The sequence below is a fragment of the Anolis carolinensis genome, unplaced genomic scaffold (genome assembly GCF_035594765.1).
Source record: "Anolis carolinensis isolate JA03-04 unplaced genomic scaffold, rAnoCar3.1.pri scaffold_8, whole genome shotgun sequence".
In the NCBI taxonomy this organism is placed as follows: domain Eukaryota; kingdom Metazoa; phylum Chordata; class Lepidosauria; order Squamata; family Dactyloidae; genus Anolis; species Anolis carolinensis.
The window spans coordinates 12,565,308-12,582,101 of record NW_026943819.1 but is presented as its reverse complement, the minus strand read 5'-3'; the positions used below and the strand labels follow the sequence as shown (position 1 = coordinate 12,582,101).

The 16,794-nt window shown below is 45.6% G+C and overlaps 1 protein-coding gene across 1 annotated transcript; it reads right to left on the bottom strand.

Moving 5' to 3' along the window:
* Positions 1 to 522: 522 nt before the first annotated feature.
* Positions 523 to 3,163, bottom strand: nsun5 (NOP2/Sun RNA methyltransferase 5). The gene has a single exon (XM_003226728.4). The coding sequence runs from the start codon at positions 3,098 to 3,100 to the stop codon at positions 1,673 to 1,675; it is 1,428 nt and encodes a 475-aa protein (XP_003226776.2). The 5' UTR covers positions 3,101 to 3,163; the 3' UTR covers positions 523 to 1,672.
* Positions 3,164 to 16,794: the final 13,631 nt, after the last annotated feature.

Genomic DNA, 16,794 nt, shown 5'->3' with positions numbered 1-16,794 from the left:
AGTTTGGCTTTGGGGATTTTTTGCATAACAGAAGTGGGAGCAAAGCAATAGGAGGAACAGAACACCAGGGTTGTGTGTGCATCCCTTTTATAATTCAAACAAGAGCCCTGTTTTTCTTAAGGGTTCTTGAGATAAGAATGTCTTGTTCCAGCCTTTTTATGAGGAGAGCAGGCTTTTAAAAACTGTATTCACTGAGAATAAGTATTAGTTGAGCTAATTTGGCCACCCAGTTTTGAAAGCAACATCATTTAAATGGCAAGAACAAAGTCTTAGCCAATCTACTAGTGGCTTAAAATAGGTCTTCGGAGGGCTCCTGCATATCAGTTTCTCGGGCTCTGAGAAGACAGGGTCCTGCTCATATAAACAAACATATCAGAGCCTGACTGTAAGGATGCAGTGGCATTAGAATCTGCAACATTTGTGTAGGTTATTTGATCACAAACCACACTTGTCTCTTCCACACCTGTTTTCATTTACACTAAAGGCACGAAGTATCAGAATGAGTAAAACACTTCATTGAGGTATGGTTTTTCCTTTTTGTTTAATTTACATAACCACTATAACAATATAAAATATACAAATCCCAACCTTACAACTTAAATAACATAGCCTGCATAAATGGCTGCTAATAGCAAAAGGCACTGTCATCTATGGGGCACACTGGAAGTTTCTTATCGGCAGAAAAATGCAGGCTATTCATCTTTGGTAATAACCCATGGTAAGGGATCGTGTGAGTTTCAAATGAATAATCATTCCACTTTACAGGAGCTACAAAACCAAGATCAGTTCATTTTTTCTTTCAATTCTTCTTTCTTTTAAGGGACAGAGGAATGGAAGTGATCATTTTTTTTTAAGTTACCAGGTGAGGATCTTTGACAATGAGGCAAAAACACCCTTCATGGTGAGCCATCTTGTAATTGAAATTAGTAAGGATTCAAAGCCAGCCTTGTGCCTTCCAGATCATTTGCACAACAATTTCCAGTACAAATCCACTACGCTTCAAGGCAGCATATCCCACTGCTGATGGCTTGCCATCAGGAAGTCCTTCCTAATGTTTAGATGGAAAAGCTATGCATTACACCCATACCCCTGATGTTTAGCTCTACTGCAAATTCCTATAATCGCACCATTATGGTGTTTTTATTTCTCTTTGTCTGCCATCCATCCTATGGAACCCTGGGATTGGAAGTTTAGGGAGTGGCATCAAGAGAAACTTTAAGTCCTAGGGTTCCACAGGATGTAGGAGCCATGATTCTATGGCAGCTAAAGTGCAATACGAAAATTATACAAGGGTGGGTAAAAAAGTTTGGTCTCCTGTGTCATAAAAACGTTATGAATGAACATATAACAGCAGAAGTTGCTACAGATCATAGCCTGAACTATCCTATGACTATGTTGAATGGTAGTTTTGTGTCGAGAGGATAGTTCAGGCTATGATATGCAGCAATTTCTGCTGTTATAAGTTCATTCATAACATTTTTATGACAAAGGACGCAAAGCTTTTTTTACCCTATCTCATAATTGCATAGTGTAAATAGCCCCATAGTCTTTCTGTGGTAGTTGGAAGTATTGGGAACATGAGGTCTTCCAGATATTACTGACTCCCAAGTCCTACCAGGAGTAGGAATGGCTAGAGTAGCAGTTCATCAACAAACACAGAGATATCGCTTGCTCAGCAGAGCTTCTGTTTCTTCTTTTTCTTCTTGCTGGGTTTGTCAGCTCCTCCTTGGCTCCCAGTTTCAGGGAGCACTGTCAGGGAGCTCTGGTCCTCGGTTTCCGCCTGTCGCCTTTCCATCACCGCCACAAAGAATCCGTTGGTCAGCGTTTCTTTGGGCGATGCTCGGAGGCAGCACTTGGCCTCTGCAAAGACCCCAAGGCCCCGGGGGGTCCAAGATGGGAGGGCTTCCACCAGCCGGAAATCTCTTCCGTGCTGCTCCAGGACGTCGCGCACAACCTCCTCGTTCTCCTCCTGGTGCAAGGAGCAGGTGGAATACACCAAACGGCGCAGGGCCGGGAACTTCAAGGCATGCCCAAGCATCCTGCGCTGGAACCCGGCCAGGGCCTGTAACCGTTGGGCATCCGTCCTTTCCTCCTCTTCATACGGCAGGCGCCCCACAATGCCAGACCCGCTGCAGGACGGATCCAGGAGGATGTATTCTACGTGGCTGTATTTGGGATCTCCGGGATCGGTTGCCAGGAAGTCCTGGTGCGCCAGGTTATGGCAGGTGACCCCAGCTCTGGCCAACATGGTGCTCATAGTGGCCAGGCGCTTGGCATCGAGGTCAAAGGCAAAGATGCGTCCCTTGTTGCCCATGATGGCAGCCAAGTGGCTGGTCTTGTTGCCGGGGGCGGCACAGGCGTCGAGGACGTGCGATCCAGGTGTTGGGTTGAGAAGGAACGCCGGCAGGCAGCTGGCCTTGTCTTGGAGGATGACATGCCCAGCTTTGTAGAGCTGGTCCTCGTGTAAATCCGTTCCTGGGGGGAAAATGAGCACTCCAGGAAGGTGAGGGTCCAAAAGGAAGGTCTTCCCAGACAAGGAGGCAACCCCCTTCATCTCGGGAGAGGCCCTTCCTTGGTAAACAAAGCCCTGGCGCTTGAAGTAGTCCACTGCGTCATCGAAGCGTGTCTTGATCGTGTTGACACGCACATAGCGCGGCAGTGTGCCGTTCCCGCCTCCGCCTGCAGGGGGCGGCAGGAGGTCCTCGTCGCGGCTCACCCCTCGGCGGACCTTGAGGCGGGCCAGCTCGGCCTGGAGGCGGGCGCGGTGCTTGAGCAGCGGGGCCTTCCACGGCCCGCCCCCGCGCAGCCCTTTCCCGAAGAGCAGGTCGTACGCGAGGACCTTCGCCAGGTGAGGCGGGAGCTTCTTCTCCGCGCGGAGCAGGCCCGACGCCTCCAGCAGGGCCTCCAGCACCGGTCCGAAGCGGAGCGTCTCCGAGACCAGCGCCAGGAGCAGGCGAGGCCCCGGGAAGCGGCTCCCGTAGACAAGGGCCTTGAGGGAGCCCGAGCGCTGCTCCAGGCCCGATAACACCGAGGCGGCGGCCGCGTAGAGGCCTGGGCCGGAGGCCTTCCCCACGCCCGCGCGGCCTCGCTTCTCCCTCATGGCCTCAGAAGCCGGGCTCCTCGCGAGGTCTCAGGGCGCATGCGCGACGAAGGGAGGGGGCGGAGCAACTGCGCCTGCGCACAAGGCTTGAAGCTCAACATGAAACTAAACCAAAGTGAGTGTAAGGCAGGCATGGGCAAACTTTGGCCCTCCAGGTTTTTGGACTACAGTTACCATAATTCCTAGGAACCTCCGGTGGCCTAGGGGATAAAAGCCTTGCGACTTGAAGGTTGGGTTGCTGACCTGAAGGCTGCCAGGTTCGAATCCCACCCGGGGAGAGTGCGGATGAGCTCCCTCTATCAGCTCCAGCTCCATGCGGGGACATGAGAGAAGCCTCCCATAAGGATGGTAAAACATCAAAACATCCGGGCGTCCCCTGGGCAACGTCCTTGCAGATGGCCAATTCTCTCACTCCAGAAGCAACTCTGGTTGCTCCTGACACGAAAAAAACAAAACAAAAACTCAAAATTCCTGATCATTGGGTAAGCTCGTTGAGGCTGCCGGGAGTCGAAGTCCAAAACCACCCAATGTTGAGAATCACATCCCGGAGCAGTTCCCAAATGTTTATCCTATAGGTTTTTGGGACTCCCAGCGTTGGAAAAAACACATTGGCCAGTAGGAAGTTAGGAGTTGTAGACTCCCTTAAAAGCCACATTCCCTAAAGCAGGGGGTCCTCAAACCCTTTAGACCAGGGGTCCCCAAACTTTTTAAACAGGGGGCCAGTTCACGGTCCCTCAGACCGCGGGGAGGGCCAGACTATAGTTTTTTAAAAAAACTATTAACAAATTCCTATGCAGTGCACACTGCACATACCTTATTTTGAAGTAAAAAAAACAAAACAGGAATAAATACAATGTTAATCATAATAAAAATAATAAAGAGGATTGGAAGAAACCCCTTGGGCTATTTAGTCCAACCTCCTGCCTTTGTACACCAAAAGCACTCACAAAGCACCCCTTAATAATTAATTATTAATTAAATAATAATTAAAATACCATTATAAACAAGCAAAGCTTTGGAAGGCACGCACCAGGCAACAGAGGAGACAGGAAAGGTGCTCGCCTTTCCCTCCCACACCGCGCACACCGTCCTCGGTGGAGGAGGGAGCTGCCGCTGCAGGGGCCAGATATATGGCTTCGATGGGCCACATGTGGCCCCCGGGCCTTAGTTTGGGGACCCCTGCTTTAGACTGTTGAGGGGCCGAATTATCATTTGAAAAAAAAATGAACAAATTCCTATTCACACTGCACATGTCTTATTTGTAGTGCAAAAAACAACAACAATGAAGAAATAATACAATATTTAAAAAATAAAAACAATTTTAACCAACATAAATTCATCAGGACTTCAATGGGAAATGTGGGCCTGCTTCTGGCCAATGAAATAAGCTAATTAGGATTGTTGTTGTGTGCCTTCAAGACATTTTAGACTTTGGGTGAGCCTAAGTCTAAAATTTATTTATTTACTTACTTACTTATTTACATTCATTTACTACATTTATAACCCGCCCTTCTCACCCTGAAGGGGACTCAGAGCAGCTTACAAATTATATGTACAAACAATATATTATATTATTAGCATAGCACAATATTAGCATTATATATTATATACTATTTTGAGCTATACCACTATACTGTAATATTATTAGTAATATTATATGTAATATATAATGTAATTATATGGTATTAGTATTATATTTTATTACATTATAATATTATCAATATTATATGTATATACAGCATATTATATTATTAAAACTGATATACAAATATTATATTATAAAACTGAATGCTTTGAATGAGATTTTCCTGCTTCTTGCAGGGGGTTGGACTGGATGGCCTGTGAGGTCTCTTCCAACTCTATGATTCTATGAGGGCGGGGGACAGGTAAGTGACCCTGGAGGGATACATCTGGCCCACGGGCCTTAGTTTGGGGACCCCTGCCCTAAAGGGTGGCTCTCAAACTATGATACTCTAACCACCTGGAAATGAATAAAATGGCTTAACCAGTCGCTGCATGCACTGAATTCACCAGTATGTGATAGAGGGATAGTATGAATGCAATGCTTCACAAAAATACACTACTATTTCTTACTCGTGCAAATGAACTTACTTTGGAGTTTCATGAACCAGTGTCTTGGCTTCTGGGGCTTGAAAAAAGGTGTCACGCGATGATGCAATAAGCACTATGGCCAGTAGGGGGCAACAGGACACTCCTTTGGATTCTTCTTACCCAACCAATAGAAATTGAACATCACTCTTTAACCCAGAAGGATAAAATCTGAATCCACACTGCCATATAATGCAGTTTCAGAAGGCAGATTAACAACATCGAACATGATGTCATATGATCTAGTTAATTTGCTTTTTGAAATGCAGTGTTCCCTCACTTATCACTGGGGTTAGGTTCCAGGACCACCCACAATAAGTGAAAATCCTCAAAGTAGGGACACTATATTTATTTTAATATTTATACACTATTTTAGTAGTTATACACTATTTTAAGTCTTTATCAACCAATCGTGTGTTGATAAATTGCTTCCTTCTACCATTGCCGCTTGGGCTCCTTTTCTCTCCCCTTTGGCTTCTCCTTCCTCCCTTCCTTAGGCTGTAAATTGTATTTTTTATTATTTATAATAGTGTTGTTGTATGTTTTCCGGGCTGTACGGCCATGTTGTAGAAGTATTCTCTCCTGACGTTCGCCCACATCTAGGGCAGGCATCCTCAGAGGTTGTGAGGTATGGAGAAACTAAGCAAGGAAGGTTTATATATATCTGTGGGAAGTCCAGGGTGAGGGAAGAACTCTTGTCAGTTGGAGGCCAGCTTAAATGTTGCAGTTAATCACCCTAATTTGCATTGAATGGCTACATCTACTAGCTACTTTCTGCCTGGGGGCATCCTTTGTTAACTGCCCCTGGTTCCCATGTCTCAGAGTGTTGCTTCTTATTTACTGTTCTGATTTTTGAGTTTTTAAATACTGGTAGCCAGATTTTGTTCATTTTCATGGTTTCCTCCTTTCTGTTGAAGTTGTCCACATGTTTGTGAATTTCAGTGGCTTCTCTGTGTAGTCTGACATGATAGTTGTTGGAGTGGTCAAGCATTTCTGTGTTCTCACATAATATACTGTGTCCAGGTTGGTTCATCAGGTGCTCTGCTAGCACCAAAATATAATGATATATTGAAAACATTGACTACAAAAATGCATTGGATAATCCAGAACCTTGGATAAGGGAGACTCTACTGTACTTTATTTTTATACCTTGCTTCCATCTCCCCGCAGGTACTCAGAGCGGCTGACATGGGGCCAAGCCCAAATTTCCACAATAAACAAAATAAAAATACATTCACAATTAAAACCATCATTAACATTTAACATTACACAGGTCAAACCAACAATTAACAGCAATATAATGGTAAGTAAAAGGAGCCCCCGGTGGCGCAGTGTGTTAAAGCACTGAGCTGCTTAAATCCTCAGTTAAACCAACCTCTGGCTGATCTACAACAGGAGAAAAGTGAGTTTTTGAAATATCTTGCTTTAAGCATGGAAACCGAATCCGGTCTACCCTTATGCCAGCCGCGGCCAAAGGAGAGCGCGCGGGAGTGACGGTTGAGGAGAGGGGTTGTGGGATGTGTTGGGCGTGCGCCTGTCCCTGTGTGGAGCATGCGCAAAGTGTTGTTTTCTGTATTTTGGGTTTTGTGGGTCCTGGTTCGGGTCCAGATGTTTAATTTTGCTGTAGGAACCTAGAGGCAAGGATGCTGAATTGTGTTGCCAAATTTCTAGGTTCTGGGGCTTGTACTTTTGTTGTTTAGCAGCAGGGGGCGACACCATTAGTCTTTTATATATATAGATAGATGTTACATAGAATTCCTGACATTGCTTGTCATCTGATTTCTTAAAAAGCACATCCTCATGGCATGTGGCTGGGTTTTTTGTGTTCAACTGCTCTGTAAAAAAAAAGTCTTCTGAAAACTCTGGGAGGCTTATGAAAGAGCTCTCTCATCCAACTTTCTTCTTTAATGCTTTGATTTCATTGATACGACCAATCCCTCCACCAATTGAGATTTCAACTATTCCATGTAAAACTGCTGTTAAAAAAATAAAGTCCGTTTTGTGACTTCATAAAGAATCCATTTTCTCAAAGCCTACTGTGTTACAGACCACTGAAAGCACTAAAGTAGTTTGCGCTCAGTAAACAGAGGAGAAGAGGAGGAACCTTTCTCTTCCCAGTAGGTTCAGGCCAACTAAAATGCTGCAACCTCTCCTAGTTTTGCGGTCTCATGTGTCCCAGTTTTCCTCTTCGAAAAGCCAGAGGGTATGCTTTGTTTGGGTTCTGGGGAGAAACCAGCAGTTTGCCAAGATGTTCTAGAGTTCCAACTTTGAAGGATCGCTTAACTGGAACCAGCTGACTTAGTATGTGGCTATTGTTACAAAAAATTGATTAAGAGATTTTTGACTTCATTTGTACATGATTAGGGAAATCCCCAGGCTCCAATGCAGCATTGGTTACAGCTGCTAATTATTCTGGGCCAAAGGATGCTGGATTTAGAGCTGGAGGGATGTCCAAATCATTCACACTTACATAATTACAAAGAGGCAGGTTTCTTTTGCAAAATGTAAGTAAACAAATGATAACATGTACTCACATAAAGTCTGGGAACATCTCCCCTGGAGATGAGTCCCACCCATGGGAGAAAAGCGGGAGAAAAATAAATAAATACTGGCTTCATAATCTATAGCATATTTAGGAATAAATTCAGGAAGAAAATAAATTAAGGGCACCTTCATTTTATACAGATACGTAATACATATACCTCACTAGAAAAGAATGTCAGGGTCTGAATATGAGGATGTGAAGGTGGCGACAAAGAGACTTAATGCACTTTTACATTATATCCAAAGTATACAGAATTACCTTGGCTTAATTGGTAAAAGACCCTAGAGGTTTACAAATTCTTTTACCTTGATGGGGGGTTTAAAACAAAAGATGATTAAATACTAAATTAGCTTATCATGCCCTTTCTTACACCTCCTGAACACACCTCCTTTTTCCATTTGTGGATCTTTCCCCCTTCCTTTGATTTGATCATGTGGAATTCATTATTATTATTTGTTGCAATTTTTATATTTTTGCGTTTTATATATGTAATTTACTGTATATATTTTATGCTCATGTGTTTTTGAATTTGTCAAGCCATCAGGAGAGGCAGGTAATAAATGTACTACTACTATTATTATTGACACAATAACATAGTATGACACAGCAAACAAGATAGATATGCTGGATTTCGTATCACAAAATTACAAGTCCAACACTTCCCAAGTGTTTAGGATTGTGTGATGTATTTTCAGATGATGCGTGCAGATCCCAGTAGGGTGGCCTTTTGCAGTTGGCAGATCGTAATTTTGTCAATGTCTATTGTTTCCAAATGTTGGCTGAGATCTTTTGGCATGGCACCCATTATTATTATTATTATTATTATTATTATTATTATTTGGTGCAAGTTTTTATATTTTGTGTTTTCTCTATGCAATTTACTGTATATATTTTATGTTCATGTGTTTTTGAATTTGTTGAGCCATCAGGAGAGGCGGGTAATAAATTAATAATAATAATAATAATAATAATAATAATAATAATAATAATAATAATAAATAAACTTTATTTTTATATCCCGCCCCATCTCCCCGAAGGGACTCGGGGCGGCTCACAACAGGGACAAGCCCGAACAACAACAACATATTTAACATAAACTTAAAACATTCCAACAATACACAAAATAAAATAACGGACAAATACATTAAAATCCAAGCAGATAAAATCAGAGTACAGTAGAGTCTCACTTATCCAACACTCGCTTATCCAACGTTCTGGTTTATCCAACGCATTTTTGTAGTCAATGTTTTCAAAACATCGTGATATTTTGGTGCTAAATTCGTAAATACAGTAATTACTACATAGCATTACTGCGAATTGAACTACTTTTTCTGTCAAATTTGTTGCATAACATGATGCTTTGGTGCTTAATTTGTAAAATCATAACCTAATTTGATGTTTAAGAGGCTTTTCCTTAATGCCTCCTTATTATCCAACATATTCGCTTATCCAACATTCTGCCGGCCCGTTTATGTTGGATAAGTGAGACTCTACTGTAATTAAAAGCAACCCAGTGGGGACAGGTTTCATAAAGTGTTGTATCATGGAAATAAGTAGCAGTGATAAAGTGCCATATGCTTTTAAAACAGAAAGAAGTATTCTAATAACAGCTCTATTGGGCCTGTTCGTTTAAACGCGCTCTGGAACAACCATGTTTTCAATTCCCGACGGAAAATGGGCAGAGAAGGAGCTAACCTGATCTCCTTAGGGAGAGAGTTCCAGAGCCGGGGGGCCACTGCCGAGAAGGCCCCCTCCCTCGTCCCCACCAGCCGCATTTGAGACAAAGGCGGGAGCGAGAGGAGCGCCTCCCCGGATGATCTTAGGGTTCGCGTTGGTTCATAGGAGAGGAGGCGATCACGGAGATAGGCAGGTCCTGAACCGTTTAAGGCTTTATAGGTAATAACCTGCACCTTGAATTGGGCCCAGAAACTTATTGGTAGCCAGTGGAGCTGTTTAAACAAAGGAGTTGACCGTTCTCTGTAACTAGCTCCTGTTATTAATCTGGCTGCTGATCTCTGAACCAACTGAAGTTTCCGAACTGTCTTCAGGGGCAGCCCCACGTAGAGTGCATTGCAGTAATCCAGCCTGGAGGTGACTAAGGCATGGACCACTGTCATGGAACCAAGTCCCAGGGCTGAATTTCCAAGCCCTGGACTTGGAGTCATAACATAAATAACCCTGAAAGCACCTGGCGGGAGAAGATAGAATGAGCCTGGGAACTCAGGGTTGAAAGTATAAACAATTATAATTGGTATAGTGTGTGGGAATAGTAGAAATGTGATACAAAGGGTGGGGTTTGATGATGATATTTGCGTGTGGTGTTACGTTGCATCAGAGGTGATAAAAATGAGTGTATTAGGTCATTAGGTCATTCTCGACTTTTCCAAAGTCATGTATTCTTCAATAAAGATTGGATTTGAGAGCAGCTATCTCTGATCTGCGTTCAGACTGGTCCTTTGAAGTGAGCCTGACATTTAAGTCGAGAATCCCGTTCTCACCCTCCTGCGAATTCGCAGTGAAGTGATAATGAGTGGAGAAGGAGATCAAAGCCCAAATGGAGCAGAGAGGCCTTTGCCAGGGGCCCGGCCGTTGGAGGAAGAGACGCTGCAAGCCATAGCTTCCTCTACGGGGTACCCCAGGCCGAACGGCGTGACCCAGAGGATTCCCAGAGGAGGAAGAGGCGTTTCGGCGGCGGCAGAAACCAGTTGGGGATCTGGAGGAAGCATGCCGGGGACCGTGGCCCTGCGGTTATCCATCCTGGAAACGAATTTATCCAGGCTGTCGGAAACCGTGGGGAGGTTGGTGCCACTATTGGAAGAGAATCTCCAGAAGGAGCCCACCCGATATGGCGCCGAGACAGAGCCACGTAAGGAAGAAGATTGGAGCCAGAGGGGCCAGCGCGCCTCAACGCAGAGCCCCGTGGCGGCGAGGAGCGAGGGGGATGAAGAATACTGGCAGGAACTGGAGTTCCGAGACAGAATGGCGCGTGAAGTGGAGCGCCAGCAAGCTCTGGGAACTCTGAGGCCGCCAACTCCAACAGAACTTCCAACCCAACTTCCAACCCCCCGAATGGGCGTCGGGGTGGAAAGACCACTGAGGCCAGGGATCGGGTCCAGTGGATTAGCGGACGAAGGCGGAGAGGAGCCGGAGATCCAGGAAGAGGAGGAGGATGTGCCGTACGACGAGGGAAGGCGAGGTGCGGGGGCTACAGCGAGGCCCGCATTCGGATGGGTAGAAGGGCCGACAGCAGCGGCAGAATTTCGGGAGCCGCGCAGAACGACCGCCGGAGTGGGGCGCGGCGTGTTCAAAGGGGCCGTCCAAGGAAACCCGATGCAACCCTTCCCCATGCCTCCCAGACAGCAGCAACGGGCCGCAGAATGGATGCAAAGGAGGGAAGATCTCAAACTGGAATACGGAGGGGAATCATCTGAACTGAACTTTTTCCTAATTAGCATCAGAGGATATATAGAAGACAATGCACACACATTCCCCTCCGAAGCAAGCATGGTTCGGGCCATCGGCAACACACTAAAGAGAGGAGCGGCCAGCTGGTATGTGCAACTACATGCCAGACGCGACCCGTGCCTGAGGTCAGTGCCCCGCTTCCTCGCCGCACTGGAAAACCGGTTCAGAGACCGGCTAGAGCAATTGAGGGCTCGAGACCAGCTTAAAGGAATAAAGCAGAGGGACAAAACGGTGCCCGAGTACGCAGAGGAATTCCTCCATCTCGCGGAAAAGGTACCAGAGTGGTCTGAAGTGACCAAAGTGGAGATATTCAAAGAGGGACTACGCCCCGAGGTTTTTAGTTGGGCGGCGCATAGAGACGACCCAGAAACACTCCAGGGCTGGATACAACTAGCGGGGCGCGTCGAATCCACCCTGGCCCAGGTGAAGCGTTTCAGGGGCGGCGGCAGCCAGCAAAGACCGGCGGCGAGAGGTCGAGGAGAAACGAGGAAGCAGGAAAGGCCCGGAGGGAGGCCGGGGATCCCCTTCAAAGGAGATGACAACAAACCCAAGCCGGGATGCTTTGTATGTGGGAAGACGGGCCATCGAGCAGCGGAATGTTGGGCCCGGAAGGGGGAGCTGCCAAAACCCTCAAAGCCCAAGCCAGCAGCCGGGAGGCGAGCGGAGGAGGAGGTGCGAGCCCCAGAATCTCCGGAAAGGCTGGTGAGTCGAGACAAACGCATGCTAGTAGTGCCAATCTGCCTATCGGGGCTAGAGAATCGGGCCACCTGCAGGGCATTCGTGGATTGCGGTTGTTCTAGGAACATTATAACTCCGGAACTAGCAGGAGCACTGAAATGCCAGCAGACATTACTTGACTCCCCAATTGCATTTTCGCAGCTAGATGGATCAGTTGCTGCTGGGGAAGTATCTACAAAGGAAATACGAGGGGTCCCATGTAAAATAGGCAAATGGGAAGGAAGAATATCCTTTGTGATAGCCCCTATTGCCACATACCACGTAATACTAGGGATCCCATGGCTCGAACAGGCAAATCCTGAAGTAGATTGGAGAGGAAAGAGCCTAGCATTTAAAGAACAACAGACGCAATGGGAGATAAGCAAAATAGCAGGAGAGGAGGACGAGGGAGATGAAGCAGGTGAAATAGACCCACAGCTATTGCCACCTGAATACAGAGACTTTGTGGATGTTTTCAATCAGAAAGAGGCAAGTAAATTACCTCCCAAGAGGAATATAGAAGTAGAAATTGAAATAACCCCAGGAGCAAACTTACCAAAACCAAAAGTGTATCCCATGTCTGTTCAGGAGAAGGAGGAATTGAGGAAATATATTGATAAGAACCTGGCGCGAGGCTTTATTAAGCCATCCAATTCTCCTCTCGGAGCCCCAGTGTTATTTAGGAGAAAGAAAGACAACTCCCTAAGATTGTGCATTGACTATAGAAATTTAAATGCAATTACTAAGGACAATAAATACCCTATGCCCTTAGTAAAGGATTTAATTACCGTATTGAAGAAAGGGAGCATATTTACTAAACTTGATTTAATTGAAGCATATCATAAATTAAGAATCAAACCTGAGGATACTTGGAAAACTGCATTTTCCTGCGCATTCGGCCATTTTGAATATAAAATTTTGCCATTTGGATTAAAAAATGGCGGCAGTTGCTTTATGCAGCTTATAAATGAAATACTGCACCCATTGTTATACCGAGGGGTATTCATATTTCTTGATGATATCTTGATCGTGAGCGAAGATAAAGAAAAGCACGTGGAATTGGTCCGGGAAGTTTTGCAGAGACTAAGGGAAGCAAAGCTGTACGCAAAACTGTCCAAATGTGAATTTAATAAAACTCAAATTGACTTTCTGGGGTATCGGATATCTCCAGAAGGGTTAGCTATGGACCCGTCTAAAGTATCAGACGTAAAAGAATGGGGAGTACCTCAAACAAGGAGGCAATTGCAATCATTTCTGGGGTTTGCAAATTTTTATAGATCCTTCATAAAAGGCTTCGCGCAAATAACCGCACCCCTTACTGAACTTTTAAAAACAAAAGGGAAAGGGGAGACAGCAAAAGTGAAAGCTCCTGGCGCCAAACTGAGTTGGACGCAAGAATGCCAAAAGGCATTTGAAACCCTAAAAGGATGCTTCACAGAAGAACCCATCCTAAAACACCCCGATATCAGGAGCCCTTTCATAATCCATTGCGATGCTTCAGACTGTGCATACGGGGCAGTACTATTGCAAAAGGATCAAAATGGGAACTTAAAACCTTGTGGATATTTGTCCCGGAAGTTCAGTGAAACTGAAAAATGTTGGCCCATATGGGAAAAAGAGGCATTAGCCATATTAAAAGCCTTAGAATGCTGGCGACACTTCCTCGAAGGGAGCGGAATCCCATTCGAAATTTGGTCTGACCATAAGAACCTCCAGTATTTAAAATCTTCTCGAAAATTGTCCCCCAAACAAATTAGATGGGCACAATACTTCAGCAGGTTCGATTTCCAATTAAAGTTTTTCCAAGGGAAGCAGAATGTCTTGGCAGATGCTCTTTCACGCATGCCTCAACACGAAGGCATGACCACAGCAAAAGAGGGAACAATATTCTCTGATAAACAATGGGGCTTAGCTGTCAGGACAAGAGCGCAAACCCAAAAAGAGAACACTGCTATTATTGAACTCGACGGGGAAAATAGTTGGGGAAAAGAACTGAAACAGTCTTATGAAGGAGATCAGTGGATCGCATCCAACGCAGAAAAGGGGGAGCAGAAGGGGGGATTTTGGTTTGTGAACAAGAAACTGTATATCCCAGCAATATTAAGGATTAAGATTTTGCATTGTTTTCACAATAACCAGAGCGCTGGTCATACAGGAATTACAAAAACAACAAAGGCAATAGCAAAACATTGTTGGTGGCCAGGAATGAGGAAGGACATAAAGAATCATGTTGTTCAATGTGATGATTGTGCCAGAAATAAATCGAGGGGAGGGAAGCCAATGGGATTATTACAAACAGTAGCAGAACCTACCAGACCTTGGGAATGTGTAGCTATGGACTTTGTGGGGGAACTGCCGGTTAGCAAAGGACATCGTTATATTTGGACAGTATTAGACCTGTTTTCTAAACAGGCCCACTTTATAGCACTGACGAAATTACCATCGGCAGAGAAACTAGCTGAATTATACATAAACCATATTTACAAACTTCATGGATGTCCCAGTAGAGTAGTCAGTGACAGAGGGGTTCAATTCACAGCAAAATTTTGGGAAAAATTCTTGGAAATGCTAGGAGCAGAAAGGAGTCTAAGTTCTGCTTTTCACCCCATGACAAACGGGGCAGTAGAACGTACTCAACAGACGCTTGGGCAGTTCCTTCGAATGTACTCTAATATGAGACAAAATGACTGGTCTAGGTGGCTGGCTTTTGCGGAACTAGCTTTTAATTCGACTATACATTCAGCAACAAATAAAACTCCCTTTGAAGTAGTTTACGGGTATGAAATACAGCCTCTGCCCCAGTTGCCAAGATGGACAGAGAATGAAGAAACAGGGGCAGGGAAATGGAAAACTCAAATGCTAGAATGCTGGAGTCAAGTGACTGCATCCTTAAAGGAAGCACACAAAAAGTATAAAACGTTCGCAGACAGAAAAAGGGTGGAAGGCGATAAATTGGGGAAAGGAGATCTAGTGTGGTTAAGTACCCAAAACATCAAATTGGGGCTACCTTCGAGAAAATTGGGCCCCAAATATATTGGACCATTCAGAATACAGGGTGTTATCAATGAAGTAACTTTCCAGTTGGCATTGCCAAAAGGTTTAGGGAAAATACACCCAGTATTCCATCGCAGCTTACTGAAAAAGTATATGGGGACTTTGGACAAAATGGACACATAGAGTTATTGTTTGATTTATTTCAGGATTGTGATGAAAGAAGAACCGAAGAGGAGGACGAAGAAAAAGAGGGCGCCATGTCATGGAACCAAGTCCCAGGGCTGAATTTCCAAGCCCTGGACTTGGAGTCATAACATAAATAACCCTGAAAGCACCTGGCGGGAGAAGATAGAATGAGCCTGGGAACTCAGGGTTGAAAGTATAAACAATTATAATTGGTATAGTGTGTGGGAATAGTAGAAATGTGATACAAAGGGTGGGGTTTGATGATGATATTTGCGTGTGGTGTTACGTTGCATCAGAGGTGATAAAAATGAGTGTATGTAAACATTAGGTCATTCTCGACTTTTCCAAAGTCATGTATTCTTCAATAAAGATTGGATTTGAGAGCAGCTATCTCTGATCTGCGTTCAGACTGGTCCTTTGAAGTGAGCCTGACAGACCACCATGGCCAATTCAGACTTCATGAGGTACGGTCGCAGCTGGCACACAAGCTTTAACTGTGCAAAGGCCCTCCCAGCAACCGCCGACACCTGAGCATCAAGTGTCAGCGCTGAATCCAGGAGGACCCGCAGACTGCGGACCTGCGTCTTAAGAGGGAGTGCGACCCCGTCAAGCGCAGGTTGCCACCCTATGCCCCGATCGGCCGCACGACTGACCTGGAGGACCTCTGTCTTGTCAGGATTAAGTTTCAGCTTATTCACCCTCATCCAGTCCATCACAGCGGCCAGGCACCGGTCAAGGATCTGAGGGGCTTCCTTGGAGTTTGGTGGAAAGGAGTAGTAGAGTTGAGTGTCATCTGCATAGAGATGGCACCCAACTCCAAAACTCCGGATGACCTCCCCCAGCGGTTTCATGTAGATGTTAAAAAGCATGGGAGACAGAATAGAACCTTGCGGGACCCCACAGGTCAATGGTCAGGGGTCCAAGCAGGAGTCTCCCAGCTTCACCAACTGGGAACGGCCCTCCAGGAAGGAGCGGAGCCATTGCAAAGCAACACCCCCAATACCCATTCCGAAGAGCCGTCCCAGAAGGATACCATGGTCGATGGTATCGAAAGCCGCTGAGATGTCCAAGAGAACCAACAGGGTCACACTCCCCCTGTCAAGTTCTCTGCGGAGGTCTTCCACTAAGGTGACCAAAGCCGTCTCCGTACCATGACCGGGTCTGAACCCAGACTGTGATGGATCCAGATAGTCGGTCTCTGACAGGAACCCCTGGAGCTGCGAGGTGACCACTCGCTCCAGAACCTTGCCTAAAAAGGGAAGGTTTGAAATTGGCCGGTAGTTGTTAAGAACCAACAGGTCAAGGGACGCCTTTTTCAGGATCGGTTTAACCAATGCCTGCTTTAAGGTAGATGGAAAAAGTCCCTGATCCAGTGAGGCGTTTATTATCCCCACGAACCAATTTGCCAACCCCCCACTAGCAAGTTTTATTAGCCAAGATGGGCAAGAGTCTGAAGCGCATGTGGGTCGCTCTCACAGCTCCAAGGATTCCCTTGACATCATCAGGGTGAACAATCTGAAATAAATCCATTAACACTGGACAAGCAGGTGCCTCGGTCACCTCCACAGATACTGCCTTAAGGCTGGTGTCTAAGTCGCGCGTATCCGAGCGACTTTGTCTGCAAAGTGATGGGCGAACTCGCCACATCGAGTTGTCAGATGGCAAGGGGCAGCCCCCC